Source organism: Prionailurus bengalensis, chromosome C1 (assembly GCF_016509475.1).
Source record: "Prionailurus bengalensis isolate Pbe53 chromosome C1, Fcat_Pben_1.1_paternal_pri, whole genome shotgun sequence".
Taxonomy (NCBI): domain Eukaryota; kingdom Metazoa; phylum Chordata; class Mammalia; order Carnivora; family Felidae; genus Prionailurus; species Prionailurus bengalensis.
This window is the reverse complement of record NC_057345.1, coordinates 9,032,634-9,052,456: the sequence shown is the minus strand read 5'-3', so window position 1 is coordinate 9,052,456 and position 19,823 is coordinate 9,032,634. Positions and strand designations below refer to the sequence as shown.

The 19,823-nt window shown below is 41.6% G+C and overlaps 1 protein-coding gene across 4 annotated transcripts in view; it reads right to left on the bottom strand.

Moving 5' to 3' along the window:
• VPS13D (vacuolar protein sorting 13 homolog D) overlaps positions 1–19,823 on the bottom strand; it is a 257,070-nt gene that overhangs the window by 184,650 nt on the left and 52,597 nt on the right. For all 4 annotated transcript variants that reach the window (XM_043573784.1, XM_043573785.1, XM_043573786.1 and 1 more), the window contains exons 25-27: positions 11,147–11,329; positions 5,901–6,123; positions 1,293–1,503 (exon numbers count right to left, since the gene is read on the bottom strand). In XM_043573784.1, coding sequence (XP_043429719.1) covers positions 1,293–1,503; positions 5,901–6,123; positions 11,147–11,329 — 617 coding nt within the window. The remainder of the gene's footprint in view (positions 1–1,292; positions 1,504–5,900; positions 6,124–11,146; positions 11,330–19,823) is intronic.

Sequence of the window (19,823 nt, the reverse complement as noted above, 5' to 3'; positions counted from 1 at the left end):
TTGGGACTAACAGTACAACCCTCTGCACATAAACGCTGATGGAAGTGGGTAAAGTTTACATAATCCGAGTAACAAAGCACATTTTTTTTGGAAAGCATCACTCGAAAAGAAAACGAGGTGTTCGATTTCTAGATAAGGAAGCTCCTCGTAAGACTGCTAAGCCAGTAAAACCAAAGAGAGCCCTGCCAACCATAACTGAGCGCCAGCCAGGGAGCACTTGAATAACAAATACGAACGAAATGTAAAAATCCCAGAGAGAGCAGCTGACCTGTATCATTAATCCAGAGCAAAACAAAAAAAGTGACATTAAATGACTCACCCAAACCCGAGAACCGTGAAGGGAGCGGCCAAAGAGGGATTAAAATCACACTCGCCGCAAGTAACAAGACTGCTTTTCAAAATGCTACACATGAGAACCTCTCCCATTACTTTACAGCCTCATCTTTGCCTGTGGTTGAAACACAAGCATTGCTGCTTTCTCCAAAATCAATGCCCCAAACGGACACGCATCACGTGCTGTGCGCAGCAGCCCCAGGCTGTGCACGTGGCCCGGGTCCCCACCAGGGGACCTGGTTCACAGACACCTGAGGGTCAGGCTCTGGAGGTCTCAGGTGGAGTGTGGGAACATTTATTTCCAAGATGCTTCCCAGACGCTCCCACGGAAGTAATGGCAACTGAAGCAATGCTCTGAACTGCAGACATGAGCATCCTGTGTTTGAGGCCAATTAAAAGGTAAATTAGAGTCAGTGCTTTAGCCTTTCTGGAGTCCTTTCAAATTGCTTACTGGAGTGAAATGGGCAGAACCGCATCTCCACTGTTATTCTGATTAAATGGAGCTCCAGGGTAAGTAAGTAGCAACAACAGGTCCAGAATCTACTGTGCTTGGGACATATAATCCAGATGTCACCACTTCCAAAATACCTTCTCTGCCATCACTACCTCCCTACCTCTGCCAAAATCCACGTTACATCTGTGCCCCTTCGCCTTTGTTTCCAAGGCCATGGGGCAATCCTGTAACACAATTTATAACACTGAATCAAACACTAAATTAGAGTCACCTATGTGCCTTCTATCCCTGTATCAACAGAATGTAAACTCCATAACGACAGAAGGTTTTTCTTTGCGTTAGCGTAGCCCTCGTGTCTAGAACATAGCAGTGACTCAATAACCATCTGTTACATAGAAGAAATAAGTAAATACCTATCTCTTCCGGACTTACCTTCACAGCGCCGACTTCCAAGTTATTAAGACTTTACCTAGGACAGACAGTTACTCAGATGTAAACCACTCACTTGTCCAAATTCCTTTCCACCTGCAATTTCAGCCTACAAGGCTCAGTGAGGAGACTCCCTCCCGTCTGCCGCACAAAATAGGAAGGGAAGATCAGATCTCCACTGCTGTCGTCTGAGGCCTTAGAATACTCTCGTGGACGTCTCTCTGCGGCAAAGATGTCCATGTCTTGCAGATCCACGACAATGCAATCCAGCAGGCAGACGCGGTCTTCTACGTGGACCCAAGGGAAGAGGGAGAATGAAGAAAATAACACCCAAAAGGACTGGCCCTGAATAAAAACTAAAAAGCTAAAGGAAGTTCACTCTGTCTTTAGATGACAGAATCTAAAATGTTCAGAACTGCCAGCTTCAAAAAACTGAGCGTCCGGAGGTCTTCACCTGGCACCAAGACCTCCCCATGCGACACTCCGTGTGCTAGATACTTCCTGTCTGCTCCTCCCCTTCCGCATCACGTACATATTGTGCCACATCCCTTCAGCGTCTCGCTACTGTCCCGAGACACTAGCTGAGCTCAAAGGGTTTATGACTGAAATGATTTGACAGCCATCCCTCCCAAGGACATCCTACAGGGGTGGGGTCTCATGTAGAGATAGTGTCACCCAAAAGGCTTACAAAATTGTCCAGCACCAGAATTCTTTTCTCAAACAAGTATGTAACCACTTCCACTACCAGTGATCTAATCCAAATCACCGTCATTCTCGCCTGGCCCACCAGAAACTCCCCTCCAGTACACCTACACCATTCCCCTTCTGGCCTTCACAAAACCACTCTGCCCACAAAATACCTGAGTAATCCTTAAAAAAATAAACGAGACCGTAACATTCTGTTCTTTCTACGCTTTAATGACTATGTTGAATCCAAAGTTGTTTCTGCAAAACTCCCCCCTAAATCCCTATAAAACCCTGCATAAGCCCACTGCCTACTTTTCCAACCTCATCTCAAGCCATTCTCCACCCTGCTCCTGAAGCCTCAGGCTCACTGGCCTTTGCCTCCCCCAAAACTGCTAAGCCCCTTGCTATCTGAACGGCATCACCCTCCCCTCTCGATCTCGACTGGGTCCTCTCGGCTCTTCCCTCCTGCGCCATTCCGTCTTTCCCATAACATCTTACTCTGTCAACACTTAGATGCTTGCTTAGTGCCTTTCTCATCTCCTACGCATGGTGGCAGAACCATGTCCAACAGAACAAAATTGTATCATCAGCATTCAGCCCACACTAAATATATCAGTTCTTGATTTTTTACTATTTTGATAACTATGTGAAAGAGATAAAAGTGGAACTGATCAGGTAGAAGGGGGTAGGGAAAGGAACAGAGGGCTTCAGAGACTCCCTAGGGTCATCACGGAATGCTAAGGATACACAGAAGCAGCTCGAAAACCACGACTTTAATCCCATCTTCATCATAAAGAAATTCTAGAAACAGCAAATCAGGAGGAGAAATACTGTTCAGAGAGAGATCTTACCAACCACCTCGAAAGCACCCGGAATCACTTCTTAGAGGCACTCAAGCTGGCCCTCCTCCTAACCACCACTGTCCTCACAACCACACCAGCTGGTAACAAGTGCTGAGCCGCACTGTGCATGTGCCCCCTCCACGCTCTACACGCATCACGGGGAGAAAGCGGCAGAGCGTATCACGTGGGTTAAGGATTCAGGCTCTGGAGTCAGACAGCCTAAGTTCACAGTCCAACTCCACTATCCACACGACCGAGGCCAAGCTAAGCTACTCAATCTCTCTAAGCCTTTTGCTCCCTCACGTGTAAAATGAGGATAAAAATGAAACTCCAGGGGCGCCTGGGTGGCGCAGTCGGTTAAGCGTCCGACTTCAGCCAGGTCACGATCTCGCGGTCCGTGAGTTCGAGCCTCGCGTCAGGCTCTGGGCTGATGGCTCAGAGCCTGGAGCCTGTTTCTGATTCTGTGTCTCCCTCTCTCTCTGCCCCTCCCCCGTTCATGCTCTGTCTCTCTCTGTCCCAAAAATAAATAAACGTTGAAAAAAAAAAATTAAAAAATTAAACTCCACAGGGGAGCTATGGGGGTGAAATGCAACGATTTACGGAAGAACGTGCCGTGCGATCTGGCACACACTAAGTGTTCAATAGCCAGCACTGTGATGAGGACTGTGGTAACCTCGTTTCTTTAATCACCAACGCAACCATAAACCACCTTCCTGTCGCCTCTAGGACCACAGGGGACTACAGGGAGCAGTACCTAGCACGGTCAGTCCTTGCATGTAACAAAAGACACGCAACAGCCTCGTCAGCTAGCGTCCCACATTCTCTCAAAGCCCAATCACGCTGAACTGACTTTGTGGGAATCACATTCGGTTTCCCTCTCTGACTCCTTAGAGCACCACCTCACTTATCCTGTCCATCACCCACCCAGAATACATCCAAAAACCGAAAGGGGCACCTGGCTGTCTCAGTCAGAGGAACATACGACTCTTGATCTGGGGGTCATGAGTTCAAGCCCCATGTTGGGTGTAGAGATGGCTTAAATTAGAGAATAAAAATTAAGGGTGCCTGGGTGGCTCAGCTGGTTAAGCACCCAACTCTCCATTTCAGCTCAGGTGACGATCTCACAGTTTGTGGGATCGAGTCGCACATCAGGCTTTGCACCGACAGCGCGGAGCCTGCTTGGGATTCTCTCTCTCTGCCCCTTCCCTGTGCTTGCTCTCTCGCTCTCTCTCAAAAGAAATAAACTTAAAATACATACATACACACATAAATAAAATTTTTAAAAACTTAAAAATAAATAAAAAAAATTAAAAACCCAAGGCCAAACTACATCAAAATAAAAAGTTCTGCACTGGAAAGGAAACAATCAACAAAACCAAAAGGCAGCCTCCTGGATGGGAGGAGATATTTGCAAATGACATATCCAATAGAGGGTTAGTATCCAAAATATATAAAGAACTTCTACAAATCAACAGCCACAAAACCCAAATAACCCAATTAAAAAATGGGCCAAGATTTCTCCAAACAAGACATGCACATGGCCAACAGACATATGAAAAGATGTTCAATACCATTCATCATCAGGGAAATGCAAATCAGAACCACGATGAGATATCACCTCACACCTGTCAGAATGGCTAAACTAAAAAACACAAACAACAGGTGTTGGCGAGGATGTGGAGAAAGGGGAGCCCTCAAGCTTGGTAGAATACAAACTGGTGCAGCCACTGTAGAAGACAGTATGGAGGTTTCTCAAAAAGCTAAAAATAAAACTACCCCATGGTCCAGTAATCCTGCTACTGGGTATTTACCCAAAAAAACACAAAGACACTAATTCAAAGGGATACAGGCACCCCGAGTTTTATAGCAGCATTATTTACAATAGCCAAGTTATGGAAGTAGCCCAAGAATCCACCAACTGATGAATGGATAAAGAGGGGGTATATATACAATGGAATATTGTTCGGCCATAAAAAAAAAGATAGAAATCTTGCCATTTGTGACAACATGGATGGAGGTACAGGGTATTGGCTGACCTAAGTAAAGTAAGTCAGCCAGAGAAAGACAAACACCATAGATCTCACTCCTATGTGGAATTTAAGAAACAAACAAGCAAAGGAAAAAAGAAAAAGAAAGAGAGAGAGGGAGAGACAAGATAAGAAACAGACTCAACTATAGAGAACAAACCGATGGTTACCAGAGGGGAGGTGGTGGGGGGATGAGTGAAAGAGGTGATGAGGATTAAGGAGGGCACTTGTGATGAGCACAGGGCCACGTACGGAAATGCTGACTCACTATACCATACACCTGAAAGTAATAGAACCCTGTTAACTATACTGGAATTAAAATGGGGGAAAAAAATTAAATTAAATTGAATTTTTAATAAAAACCAAAAGGCCAAAACCAGGCTCTCCTCTGGAATGACCAATTCTTTTGTTTTTTTTAATGTTTTTTTTATTTTTGAGACAGAGAGAGACAGAGCGTGAGCACGGGAGGGGCAGAGAGAGAGCGAGACACAGAATCCAAAGGAGGCTCCAGGCTCTGAGCTGTCAGCACAGAGCCGGACGTGGGGCTCAAACTCACAAACCGCGAGATCATGACCTGAGCCGAAGTCGGACGCTTAACCAACTGAGCCACCCAGGCGCCCCTGGAATGACTAACTTTTAAAATCTAGAGAACACCAATAACTGGATGGTTCATGTCTTTGCAAAATTGTTGCTTATAGTATCTGTTGTTACCTAATTCACACTAATATTTTTTAAGAGTTCTCTGGGGGTTTTTTAGAATTAAACAGAATAATATTTACGTAGGAAAAGGATAATGTCCAGACAGTGACTTGCAAGGATGTGTCTAAGGAATCGTTCCAGCTATACTATCATCTTCTTGTGTCAACTACCCTGACCTAGAAGAAAAAGTCCTAAGAGGCCATCTAAATCCCTTTATTCACACTGTGTCTTGCTAATTGAACTGTACTGCAGAAGTCCCCCCAGTGCTAAAATCTGCATCCTAAGATTCTTAAGCTTTCTAAAGCAAAAGCAAAATCAGAGTATCACTAAAGACCCGCGCTCTCTGATGCACACCCCCCCCCACCCCCCCACCCCCCAGGTGCCCACCTGCCACAGTCCCGTGAATTCCCCACCTTTCTCCTCTCTTACCAGGACTACCAGGAACCCGGCCGGTGGAGGGTGTGGCTTGCTGTCCTTGCTGCTTGGCCCAGGTACTCGGCACAGACTCATTCCTCAGGCTGCCTGCACTCACTCCAGCAGGAGGCATCATAAACAGCCCCTCGGAACGGGTTCCCTTCGGGTCCTCTGCACTGGTCGTTTTCCTCAGACTGTGCTTGGGGGTACCCGTTGGGGAAGCTGAAGGCACAGACTCCTGGGAAGAAACAAAATAAAACTAGAAGACAGGAACAGGGGTGACTATTTCTCTTTACTCTCCTGGAAGTCCTATTCCAGTCACCGCGCTCTTCAAAGACTCTATGACACCTGACACTTTCCAAGCACCCCCCAGCTTCCAGAAACGAAAGGAGTAAGAGGCTCGTGGCATTCCACGTAATTCTTTGCAGAGGTGTTACTTATAATTCAATACCTGTTGAAAACTATAGCAATCTTGCAGGAATGTATTATCTTTTGGCTTAAGATGCTAACTGTTGGTGGTTTAGCCTTAGGTCAAACACAGCACAGAGAAAGCAGACCTCTCAGCCATATATGTTGTTGCTTCGCTGGAGGGGAGGAGCTCTTTATTCTAAGAAAATGTATCTAACAGCAATGTGGTTCCAATGGAATGAAGCCATGGGAGTGTCTGGACTTTCTAGAAGTGGCTCCTTCTAGGTTTACATCTCTCATCCCTTTAAGTAACTGTGCAAATGAGAACAAAATGGAAAACATAGGAGGTTGGCCATTCCTATTATGTTTCTGTTCAAGGGCATAAAAATTAAGTACAAACACAGAGTAACATAAATTCTGTAATTCTATTGAAAACACTACATACTTTTTTTTACACACTGAGTACCTTCAGTTCATTGCTAACTGGGGAAATCTTCACCAGAATGATTCAACTGACTTTTAAGCTTTCCCCCAAGCCACCGCGCTACCTATCTGCAGGGCTTCCGATTCATTCACCCCTTCTCACAAGCAAGCTGCAGGGAGGGCAAGAATGGGTTTGCTAGTACTGCCTTATATGTTTTATTTCTGTCAGCATTGAAAAGGGGATGATAATACTGTTCTCCTTCCCAGTTATCTTGAGTAGTAATTACAAGTAACAGTGGAAAAAAACAAACAAACAAAAAACAGTTCTTAACTTTCTGCAATTTTTTTTGGAAGGCAAATTACTAAGCAAATGCTCTTATTTAAATATTTCGACATTAAGGGGCGCCTGGGTGGCTCGGTCAGTTGAGCGTCCAACTTTGGCTCAGGTCATGATCTCGTGGTTCACGGGTTCGAGCCCCATGTTGGGCTCTGTGCTGGCAGCTCAGGGCCTGGAGCCTGCTTTGGATTCTGTGTCTCCTTCTCTCTCTGCCCCTCCCCCGCTCGTACTCTGTCTCTCTCTCTCTCTTTCTCTCTCTCTCCCAAAAATAAATAAAACATTAAAAAAAAATATTTTGACATTAAAAACCTTCCCCCTTGCTTAGTTTACTTAAACTCTAGGACAGTCATTGCTCCTTCATTAGATTTATCTCTACACAGTCTATATAGTTAGTTTAAATAAATCAACGGCCTGAGGAGATTAACTGAAAGCTTCTGAAAGGCTAACTTAGAAATTATGGTTTAAGCACAAGCTGTGGTTGAGGAAAATGAAAGGAAAAGCATACATAAAAAATCCAAGCCCGCATTCATGAAGACATGGATTTGTGTAAAACAATTTCAAACGCACCGAAGTCGTGGAACTCAAAAAGGCAAATAACCCTTCCGCGAGCTCTGATTTCAGGATTATTTCCTGTTCTTTAACCACCAGAACACACACTAGACAAACCTCACCCGTGCAAATACACTAAAGGGAAAATGGAAACGCAACGTGATTTCTGATGAAGAAAGTAATTCTTCGCTTCATCTAGGCCTCGATCAATTGCGCTTGTGGAGAGGTAAAGATCCACAGATGTATTGATCTGATTACAAATACTTTACCCAGTGACACACTCCAAGCAGCCCTTATGGAATTCTACAGATCACTGGCATGTAACAAGATAAAGCTTCTCTAGTATTTAAGGAAATAAGATCATCAAGAAATTACTACCTAGGGGGGGAAAAAAAAGAAATTTCTTTTATTGGTCCTTAAGAAGGCCTTCTCTACACAGGGGGAAAGTGATTCAGGAAAGGGACAAAAAACTGATAATCAGCCTTTCCCAAATAATGAGGTGCTTTAAGAGTTAATTTTTGGAAGTTTTCTGCTCTGAGCATATGAATGTGAATTGACTGCTGAATCCCATAAGGTTTTTCAGAATGAACAGTAAGCAAAAGAGTAGATTAATACCTTGAAGAAAAAGCGATCCTTGTATGCACTGCCACTTAAAATCAAATCCTCAAAAACAAATACAGGACAAGTTTTTCATTAAAATGCTATCAACTTTGTGCTGTTATTTGCCTTACTTAACAAGAGAAACTCACGTGCAACAATTTCTTCAAATATTTTGGCAATTCTTTAGGAGCTAACTGCCGAGTTAGCTCACAAGCCCATATGTAGACATAACCGATGTAGAACATCGGTCCTTTATCTTCGTAGGAAGGGTAGAGAAACAAAAATGGTATTATCGAACCTGATCACCCATTCTGGTTCCAGCTGATCCCTTCCTAAAAAACTAAGTCCTCAAAAAAAAAAGACTTACCACAAACAAATACATCCTGAAGAACTTACTATCGGCTCAGAAGACCGCTCCCAAGGAGGGATTCGGCTCTCCCTCGGCAGGGATGGCAGCAGAGCTGGAGCAAGATGTTGGAACAAAGTGTCCCGAGGTGACAGTGGGGACAAACTTCACGTGCAAACAAAAGTTGTGATACGTTTGTTCATTATCTAGTCACGTTAACTATAAATACCGCACATTCACGGCAAGTGAGTGAGAAATTTTAGAAGCAGTTACCCATCTTTCTTTTTACAAACGGATCTTTTATGTTAAGACTCTGGTCAGTGAACAGCAAAATGCTTATCTCTTGACTGTGAAAACAGACTTTCTTCCTTAAGACCAAGGTTACTAGTTCTCTACTAAGCCTGCCGTGAAAGACCGACGCAGGCTAATTTCACTTTTGTGCTCTTGAAAAACGTACCCAAGTGAAAGTCTACTTCTCCCAATCAAAGCGGCCTCTGGCAGGAAGGCGCATCATCCCAACAGGAAGGGCTTCCTTCCTACAGCGAGGTGAGCGAGCAAGTTCTCAACCATCAGCTCTGGCTCAAGGCTGGTCTACGAAGCTGCAAGATACACCTGGTGGCACTCTGCCCTCCAATGCTGGACACTGTCGTTCTGGCGCCACCCTCTGCTCTGATCACTGAATCCGGTTTCTCTGAGCGGCTGCAAGTGAGGGGACATCTGGAAGACCCGACCCTTGGTCCGAACACCTTCCCTCTGGTCTGAACACAAACTTATGGCTGCTATGTTCTCGCTGCGGTCTGCACCCTTCCTGCTCTACCCACTCCCTCTCACTGCCTCCAACATTTTCAGCTCAGCATGTGTAGGTCAGTAAGAGTGAGTAAATGGAGGTGACTGGGTGGTTCAGTCAGTTAAGGGTCCAACTCTCAGTTTCGGCTCAGGTCACGATCTCACGGTTTCGTGGGTTCAAGCCCGATGTCGGGCTCTGCGCTGACAGTGCAGAGTCTGCTTGGGATTCTCTCTCCCTCTCTCTCTGCCCCTCCCCAACTTGCACAGTCTCTATCAAAACAAATAAATAAACTTTAAAAAATTATTGAAAAAAAGAGTAAATGGATGAGTGAGAAGTAAAACAAATGAAAGAAAACGTGGAGACAGTAACTTGAAAATAATAACATTATTTGCATTTTAGGCATCACCAACAAATAAAGTCTCTGGCTGCCTTCCAAACAGAGCTGAGGTCCTTGGCGAAGTCCTGGTAAAAACTAGCACCCTAATCACACTTTTTCATTTTCTTTTCTTTCTATACCTAGAGAGGCAAACAGTAACTGCTCAAATTTATATCTTTTCTGTAATAATCATCGGATTTCTTCCATCTAAATTATTCTAACGAATTGTGTCACACCCTTTAGAAAATTCAAAAGAGCTACGGCTCTACAGGAAAGGGCCAAGAGGACACATCCTCCTCCAGTTTACCCTCCCCACAGAGATGTGACCTGAAGGTCTGTGAAGGTGATCACAATTTAAAGCAATGGCATATAGAAGGCAGACATACCAAGTCTGAGGCCCACACTGTACTTATGACTAGCTATATTATCCAAAATAAATGACCTTAATCTTGAAAAATGGGGTTAATAAAACTAGATACCCCTTAGGTTGCTAAGGAGAAAAAAATAGACAAATACATAAAGAGCTTAGCACTGGGTGATGTGTAAGAAGTATTCAAAATGAACATCGGCTATTTATTGCTGTTACCGGCAATCGTAAGAACTTATAATGAAATCTTATGTATCTCCTCCTTCAAAGGCTCTCTCCCCATGTTATTAGCTGTTACACTAAAGATGGGCACAACTAGTTGGGAATTTCAGTAAGTGCTTTTCTGACAAGCGAAATGAATTTGTACTTAATAAGCAAATATACCGCAAAGCTGCCCTAGAAACCAGCAAGGTTTCATCAACACACACACCTAGAACAAGACCTTGTCCCTAGTTTGGGCAGCGTGAGTCTCCTCAACTGCAGAAATGGGCAGGAGGGGCTCATCAGACCACCTCCAGCACTAAGTCTGGGATTTACTACATGTTCTCATTTTTGTCGTTTATTCTCAATGAGTCCAAATTGTCCCAAATGTAAAATGAAAACAACAACAATCTTTTATCTTGATTAACTCTAAACATTGTCATAAGAAATAAGTAAGTGCTACCAAAGTAGTTTTAAACTGTAAAGTCATATACTGTACAAGATTTTATTATGATGATATTCTTAAACAGCTTCCAATAAATCATGGGCCAAAACCCATTCTCTGAAAAAAGGCAGGTGGTGTAAAAAGTTATTTATAAGACCAGCCTGTTAAAAAAGCATTACAGAAATGGAAAACCGGTTCTGTTGATTTGTTTGCTAAAGTAAGTTACTGCATACAATTGGTAAAGGTTAGAATTTACACTATCTCTATTAAAAGGCTAACTGAAATATCAATAAAATGTCCCAAAAAACTGTTCAAGCCACCTATACTACAAAAGTAACAGCAGTTATGAGTCATCTTATGACAACATATGAAACCTTCAAACACGAGTTGAACTGAAAAGGGAATGGACACTGATCACTCACCTTATCCTGCAAGGAAAAGGTCCCGGGAAAACCAGCAAAGAGAAACTTGTTCTTGACTTTCAGCTTCCCCAAATTTGCTACAATTAGATTATTTGATCTGGAACTTTCAGGGATAAGGAGAACAGGAGCACCCGCCTCAATATCCAGGAGAACCCGTGAACAGCGCTGGGCTTGATCTCTCACCTGAAAGAAGAAGGAAAATTGACTCAGAGGCTCAATCAATGCCCTAATTTTACAATCAAATAGCCTCCGGTTCCCAAAACCTTCATGAATTCACAATTCTAAAACAACCAAAATCGCACAGAGCATATTACACGAGCACCATGGAGTTACACTAGCAATCAGTAACAAGGGAATGGAAAACTGCTAAGTATTTGGAAATAAGACCATGCACTTTTTAATAACCCAAGGTTAAAAGAAGAAATCACAAGGGAAATAGGAAAATATTTTGGCCTAACTGCCAAAATAAGGAAAGCATGTATATTAAAACTTGTGGGATGCAAATGTCCATCGACAGATGGATAAAGAAGATGTGGTATATATTCAATGGAATATTACTCAGTGATGAAAAAGAACAAAATCTTGACATTTGCAACAATGTGCATGGAGCTAGAGTGTATTATGCTAAGCAAAATCAGTCAGTCAGAGAAAGACAAATGTATGATTTCACTTGTATGTGGAATTTAAGAAACAAAACAGATGAACATAGGGGAGAGGAAGCAAAAGACAAAAACAGGGAGACAAACCATAAGAGACTCTTAAAGACAGAGAACAAACTGTGGGTAGCTGGTGGGGTGTTGGGGAGGGGGATGGGCTAAATGGGTGATAGGCATTAAGGAGGGCACTTGTCGGGGAGCCTGGGTGGCTTGGTCGGTTAAGCGTCCAACTTCGGCTCAGGTCATGATCTCACGGTCCGTGAGTTCAAGCCCCGCGTAGGGCTCTGTGCTGACAGCTCAGAGCCTGGAGCCTGTTTCAGATTCTGTGTCTCCCTCTCTCTCTGCTCCTCCCCTGTTCATGCTCTGTCTCTCTCTGTCTCAAAAATAAATAAACGTTAAAAAAAAAAAATTAAAAAAAATAAATAAATAAAAGGAGGGCACTTGTTGGGATGAGCACTGGGTGTTATATGTAAAAAAAAAAAAAAAAAAGAAAAAAGAAAACAGGTGAATAACAACAGCAAAAAAAAAATTTATGCAAAGGATTCGAGATCTACTTATTTCTTCTAATTTAAAATCTGTGATGTATTTCCCTTGATATACTTTCACTGGCCAATTAATTAATGAATTAATGTTCTGAAAATTATTTAGCAAAATAGCTCTTATTTTCATATCATTACATTTATCTTTTCAGTTATCTCTTGTAATTGTTTTAAACCAGGCAACTTCTTAGAAGGTATATTTAAAAATTTTAATTTTATATAATTTAAATTTCTTTTTTAAATAAACTTTTTATCAAAATAAAACATACATGCAAAATGGTAAAAAAAAAAATGGTAGTATGCACTTAAAACAGTAGAGAAAAATGTATTAAATGTTTATTTTTTTTTTCTTTAATGTTTATCTTTGAGAGAGAGAGAGAGAGAGAGAGCATGGGAGGGGCAGAGAGAAAGGGGGACAGAAGATCCGAAGTGGGTTCTGTGCCCACAGTGCAACCCTGATGCTGTATCAGGATTCAAACTCATGACCTGTGAGATCATGACCTGAGCCGAAGTCAGACACTTAACAGACTGAGCCACCGAGGCACTTCTTAAATGTTTACTTTATTTACTCTTTTTTTATTAAAATGTTTAATGTTTATTTCTTTTTGAGAGAGATGGAGAGAGTGCGCGCGCGTGCATGCAAGTGGGGGAGGGGCAGAGAGAGGGAGACACAGAATCCACAGCACAGAGCCCGATGCGGGGCTCAAACCCACGGTCTGTAAAATCATGACCTGAGCTGAAGTTAGACACTCAACCCACTGAGCCACCCAGGTGGCCCTTAAATGTTTATTTTATATAAAAGAATAAAGACTAAAATCAGTGATCAAAGCCTCTATTGTAAGAAGCTAGAAAAAGGAAAAGCAAACGAAGCTAAGTAGAAGGAAGAAAATAATGTAAGGCAGAAATCAGTTATTTAGAAAACAGAAAAATAATTTTAAAAATCAATTAAACACTTACACAACACAACACCCAACAGCCACAGAGTATACTTTCTCCCCAAGTGCACGACATACTCGGCGAGGGTGTGGCTGGGCCAGAACACGGGCCTCTCGGTAAGTTAATTATCTGAAAAGACTGATAAAAGTGAGAAACCTCTAGCTCTATTAATCAAGAAAAAAAGGAAGAAAACAAAACTCATCACTGTCAGGAAGGAGTGCGGGACATTGCTACAGAACTTACAAATACTAAAATGATAAGGGAACAGGGCGCCTGGGTGGCTCAGTCCATTAAGCGTCGGACCGGCTCAGGCCATGATTCTAGGGCTTGTGAATTCGAGTACTGGGTCGGGCTCTCTGCTGCCAGCGCAGAACCTGCTTGGGATCCTGTCTCCCTCCTCTTTCTGCCCCTCCCCAGCTCACTCTCTCTCTTTTTCTCTCTCTCTCAAAAATAAATAAACATTTAAAAGAAAAAAAATCTTTGAAAGATAAGGGAACCTACGAACAGCTTCACGCCAACAAACTGACAATTTAGATGAAGTGGACAGATCAAGAAAACGGTAAAAGTATCCACAGACAGTAAGTAAATGAATGACGGTGGCTGTATTCCAACACAACTTTATGTATGCATGTGTTTATGTGTATATTCTCACAGGCCATAGTCTGCCAGCCCCTGGAAAACTGAACACTGTTACCCTAAGATTAGACACAAGTCAGGGGTGTCTGCTCTTACCCCTTCTGTTTGACACTATACTGGAAGCCCTTGTCAGTGCCGTAGGGAAGAAAAAGAGTTGAAAGGCATACAGATTGAAAAGGACAAAGTAAAACTCTATTCACAGACAACATGACTATCTATGTAAAAAATCCTGAAGAATCTACAAAAAAGTAACCAGAACTGGTAAGTATATCTGGCAAAGTTGCAGAATGCAAGGTCAATGTATAAAAATCAATTGTATTTCTCTGTACAGTCAACAACGAACTAGAAATTGACATTTTTAAAATATCACTTATAATAGCATCAGAAATATGAAATGTCTTTTAATAAAAGATACATAAGATCAGTACACTCAAAACTACAAACACTGCTAAGAGAAACTGAAGACCTAAATAAACAGAGAAACACGCCATACTGAAGAAACAAAAGACTCAACACTACGAAGATGTCAATTCTCTGAAAGCTGACCGACAGATTCAACACAATCTCCAACAAAATTTCAACAGGCTTTATTGTAGAAATTGACACGCTGATTCTAAAATCCACGTGAAAAAGCAAAGAATCTGGAATAGCCACAATTCTTTTCTAAACTTTTTTATTTTAAGGAATGGTTTCTATTTTAAAGTAGGCTCCAGACCCAATGTGGGGCTCGAACTCACAATCTGAGATCAAGAATCACGTGCTCTACTGACTGAGCCAGCCAGGTGCCAAAACAATTATGAAGACAGTTCCTTATGATGTTAAACACATAGTTACATGAAGCAGCAATTCGTCTCTTAGGTATTTACTTAAGAGAAACATATGTTCACACAAAGATTTCAATGCAAATGTTCACGGTAGTTTTATTCAGAATAGCCCAAAACTGGAAACTACCGAAATGTCCACCACGTGGGTGAATGGATGAACAAACAAATTTTATTACAAAGAACAGAATACTACTCAGCAATAAAAAGAAATCACACTGCTGCTATTTGCAACAATACAGATGGATTTCAACCAGCATTACGCTAAGTGAGAAAAGCCAGATACAGCTAGCCATGCTAGAAGATTTCATTTATAGAAAATTCTAAAAAAAAAAAAAAAAAAAAAAAAGGCAAAACTATTATAACAGAAAGCTGGCCAATGGTTGCCAAGATGCAGGGAGGGATCAGGGGGACTGTTTGCATAGGGAGACAAGGAAACTTTGTGGAAAACAGAAATGTTTGAGAAATCTTGAGTGTAGCTGTGGCTATAAGACAGTACACAATTGTTAAAACTCATTGAATTGTACTCTTAATATTGGTTAATTTTATTAGAAGTAAATTATACCACAATAAAGATGGCAAAAAATAGAATACGCTAATATAATGAAATGTTTCTCATACATTGGTCAGTGAAAAGTATAGATTACAAAATAGAACAAGACAGTCTTAATTTTCTACTCATTCCTATTTTTATTGTTTTTCGTCACCTATGAAAAACACTACTTTTTAAAAAGAAAAATATAGCCTTCATAATACAAAAAGCTCTTCTTTCTTGGGTGTTAAGCACATAAACAAGTCAGGGGAATTTACAAAGCAGTAAATACTGTCTTCCCTTTCTAACTGTACATGAATTGTTGGTACTGTGTATCAACCCATGACTACTGCCTGTTTGCTTTGTTTTTTAAGTAAATTATAAAATTACAAATTACTCGTCTTCACTGTAGCAAATGTAGACAGGAAAGCCAAACGAACAGAAGAAATCTGGTATCATCCATCACCTCACCTCCCGAGATAAATACTGGTACCATTCTGGCAGTTTAGTGGAGGAATTCAGAATGGGAATCCTGAAGCCCGACTACCTGAGCTGGAATCCCCACCCTGGCCACTTGGTAGTTTGGCAGCCTGGGGAACTCGTGAGGGCTCTGGGTCTCACTTCCCTTACCTACAAAATGGGATGAATGGGCCCTCCCTTCAGAGCCATCGCGAGGATCAAATGACACCACACACCCAAGACACTCCAGCCCTTGTCGAGGGGCTATACTACTCGCACGGCAACCCCATACCCTCTGAGTCCCGGTTTCTACACACACGTACACACGCAGCTATGTTTTATAAAGTTCAATGTATTCAGGGGCAGGTTCAAAATGAATAAACTATTGCTCGCACACTGTACAGCACTTCCTTTGTTAACATGCCTTAATAGTCGCACATTATTTAATGGGAAGAGCGGAACTGTGACACAGCCAGAGTTCCGGGCAAGCAGAGCTAAGAATTTCTGCTTCCTCGTGGATAAAACGGCAATAACACGCCTGCCCACCGCTCCCTCACTGGCTATAATCACAGCTAATTCTGTTTTTGTCTGGTTTGTATCAGCTCACTAAAACAGAAGCTCCATTAGGGCAATGACCTTGTCTCTCTCGTTTTCCATCATGTTCCCACTACCTGACATTGTACGACACGACATCTGTCCATAAACATTCACTAAATAATTCAAACAACTCAACAAACAAGCTTGTCATAAGGACCAAATAACATATAGGAAAGCACTCTGAGAACTCCAAAGCATCATTAATGTACTATTTAACAAATGGGCAGCATGCTTATTTGTGGTATCTCCGTTTTCCTCCTATACCTGAGTCCAAAGAAGAATAGCAAGAAAAATAACTCGCCACCGGTGACACAGCTTCATAGTGGCGACACCCAGGTTCCAGACTGCTGCCCCAAGATTTCAGAATTGCAACACCCCATCTTAGCTCCACCAAAAATCTGCACTCCCGGTTGCTCAGTGAATGCATTAGTTTAAAATAAAAGAAACAACATATAAAGCAGAAGACACAGGAAAACTACATCACACTCCTAGTGTAAAAAATAAAGGAAACAATTTATATTTGGCCCAAAAAAAGGTGTATGATGCTCTTAAAACTGCAAACATCAAGATTAAAAAGAACTGTAAAGTTCTACTAGATCGTTATTTACATACACAGGAAAACACAGGAATAAAAGTCCAGCTACAGGGGCTCCTGGGTGGCTCAGTTGGTTAAGCAACCAACTCTTGATTTCGGCTCAGGTCGTGATCTCACAGTTCGTGGGTTTGAGCCCCGTGTTGGGCTCTGCACTGACAGCACAGAGCCTGCTTAGGATTCTGTCTCCACCTCTCTCTGCCCCTCTCCCCCTTGAAAATAAATAAATAAACTTAAAAAGAAAAAGAAAGAAAGAAAGAAAGAAAGAAAGAAAGAAAGAAAGAAAGAAAGAAAGAAAGAAAGAAAAGCAAGCTACAAGCCAAAGGTAGAGGACACTACCTGTCACCAGTACAATCAGGAGAAAGGAATTTAAATTTCAAATTAGCCTCAATCTTAGTAGCAGGTCTTTAGCTCTCTCCATGAATCTAAGCAATGCAAAATCTTAAACCTAAGTAATTCAAACTACTAGGATTAAAGATCCTTGGGCAGATCAGTTTTCCTTCAGAGCCCACAACTGTTCAAGACAGACTCTCATTCCTTAAAGGTCTACTGACCGACTGCTTGTCTTCCATACCTCGATATAACAAAAACTTCAGACACTTACCTGTTTAATTCCTACTTATCCCAGAAGTGAAACCCAATGACACACTAACGTACAGTGTCATTTCCTAGCCCTACTGAGTCTTCACAATAACTCACTGCTGCTTAAACCACACAGGTGAAAGTAATCGTTGTAAGGGTACGTAATAGACAACATTTATTAGAAGTATCGTATTGAGAGCCACAAAAACGTTCATGGCTTTGACCAAACAATATCACTTACAGGATTCAATACTGTAAAAATACTTCAAAAAATGAAGAAAAAATATGCGCACAAAGCTGTTCACAGAACCATAACTCATAAGAATGAAACACTGGAAACAATTTAAATGTTAAAAAACAGGGACATGGTTAAGTAAACTGACTTGATGGGTCATACAGTTATTAAATAGGACTGCTATGAAAAATGCAAAGCAAAATGGAAACAGATTATGAAAAAGCTTAACATGCTGGCTTCCAAAGTGTATGCATAAAACTGACACACTTTATGTTACATTACATGTACGTACTGTATGCTATTCCTCACTTCAAACGCTTTTTTAAAAAGCATGCGTAGGTGGAATTAAAGTGTTTTTAATTATTTAGAAAAATAAAAAATAAGGGACACGTGGGTGGCACAGTCAGTTTAGCGTCCAACTTTTGATTTCACCTCAGGTCATGATCCCAGGCTCATGGGATTAAGCCCCAGATCTGGCTCCTCGCTGAGCATGGAGCCTGCTCAAGATTCTCTCTCTCACTCTCTCTCCTCCCAACCCCACCCCCTCCCCCACTTGTGCTCTTAAAAAAAAAAGAGAGAGAGCGAAAGAGAAAAGAAAAATAAAAAAATAAAATAAAAAGCCTAAGCAGGTCATATATGGAATAATGTCATTTTACGCCATTATTGACCCAAAATAAAGAGGTTCACAAGTGTTGACAAGGATATGAATTCAAAGGAATCCTTACACATTGCCAGTGGGAATGTAGAATTGTCTAGGAAAACAATCTGGCACTATCTTGTAAAGATAAACACGTGTGTACCCCGTGGCCCAGTAACCCGCTCCTAAGTATCTCCGAGAAATTCTTTCACATGTGCACCAAGAAACGTTGCACACGACAGCAAAACACCATAAACAACTCACATGTTCAACAGGAAAATGGATAAATCTGTGCTCCACAAAACGAAATACAACAGTGAAATTAAACAACCCGAATGTATCTAACTAAATGACAATATGAAAATGAAAAAACGGGGCACCTGGGCAGTTCAGTCCGTTAAGCGTCTGACTTCGACTCAGGTCACGATCACACAGTTCGTGAGTTCGAGCCCCACATCAGGCTCTGCACTGATATGCGGAGCCTGCTTGGGATCTTCTCTCTCTCGCTCTCTCTCTGTGCCCCTCCCCCACACACTTTAGCTCTCTCAAACAAACTTTAAAAATAAATAAATAAATAAATAAATAAATAAGAAAATGAAAAAAAAAGCAGGTCACAGAACATTAAATACAGCTTAATACCATTTTTATAAAGATCAAAACAAATGAAACAAAAGATATTATATGGAAACTTTTTTTTTTAAAGGGACTAGAAGATCCAAGAATCAGGAGAGCAGTCACCTAAGGAGTTGACAGAGGAGTGAGATGGGGAAGCAACATGTACAAAGTTAGCAATGTTTTCATTTTTATTTTGGTGGCAGGTCATAAAGGTTCATTTTATTATCATACTTTGAAACTTACATGCTACAGATATTCTTTAGGTGTGTCAAATAATAAATCTGTTTTAAAAGTTTCTAAAGAGAGGGGGGAAAAAGGTTATACACTCTGATTACAATCATGGAAACATGCACAGGGAGAAACGAGAAAACAATGAAAACAGATTAAAACATACCTCGGGTGTACCTTGGTAAAACTGATTCTTTTTTTCCACATTCTCTACGTGTTGACTGTGCTTTTGTATTTTTAAAAAATATATATTCTCTCAAAGATACACTGTTTCCAGGGAGAAAAACTGAGTGGTTGAGGAAAAGTAATTGAGAAGGAGACTTTTCTCCAAATGTCCTTTAACTTTGATTCTGTACTAAATCAATATGTAACATACTCAAAAAATTTAAATAATTTAAAATTTTTTTAATGTTTATTTGTGACAGAAAGCGAGAGAGAGTTCGAGCAGGGGAAGGACAGGGCGGGGGGGTGGGGGGTGGACAGAAGATCTGAAGCAGGTTCGACACTCACAGCAGAGAGCCCAATGAGGGACTGGAACTCACGAAACACGAGATCATGGCCTGAGCTAAAATCAAGAGTTGGACACTTAACCGACTGAGCCACCCAGGCGCC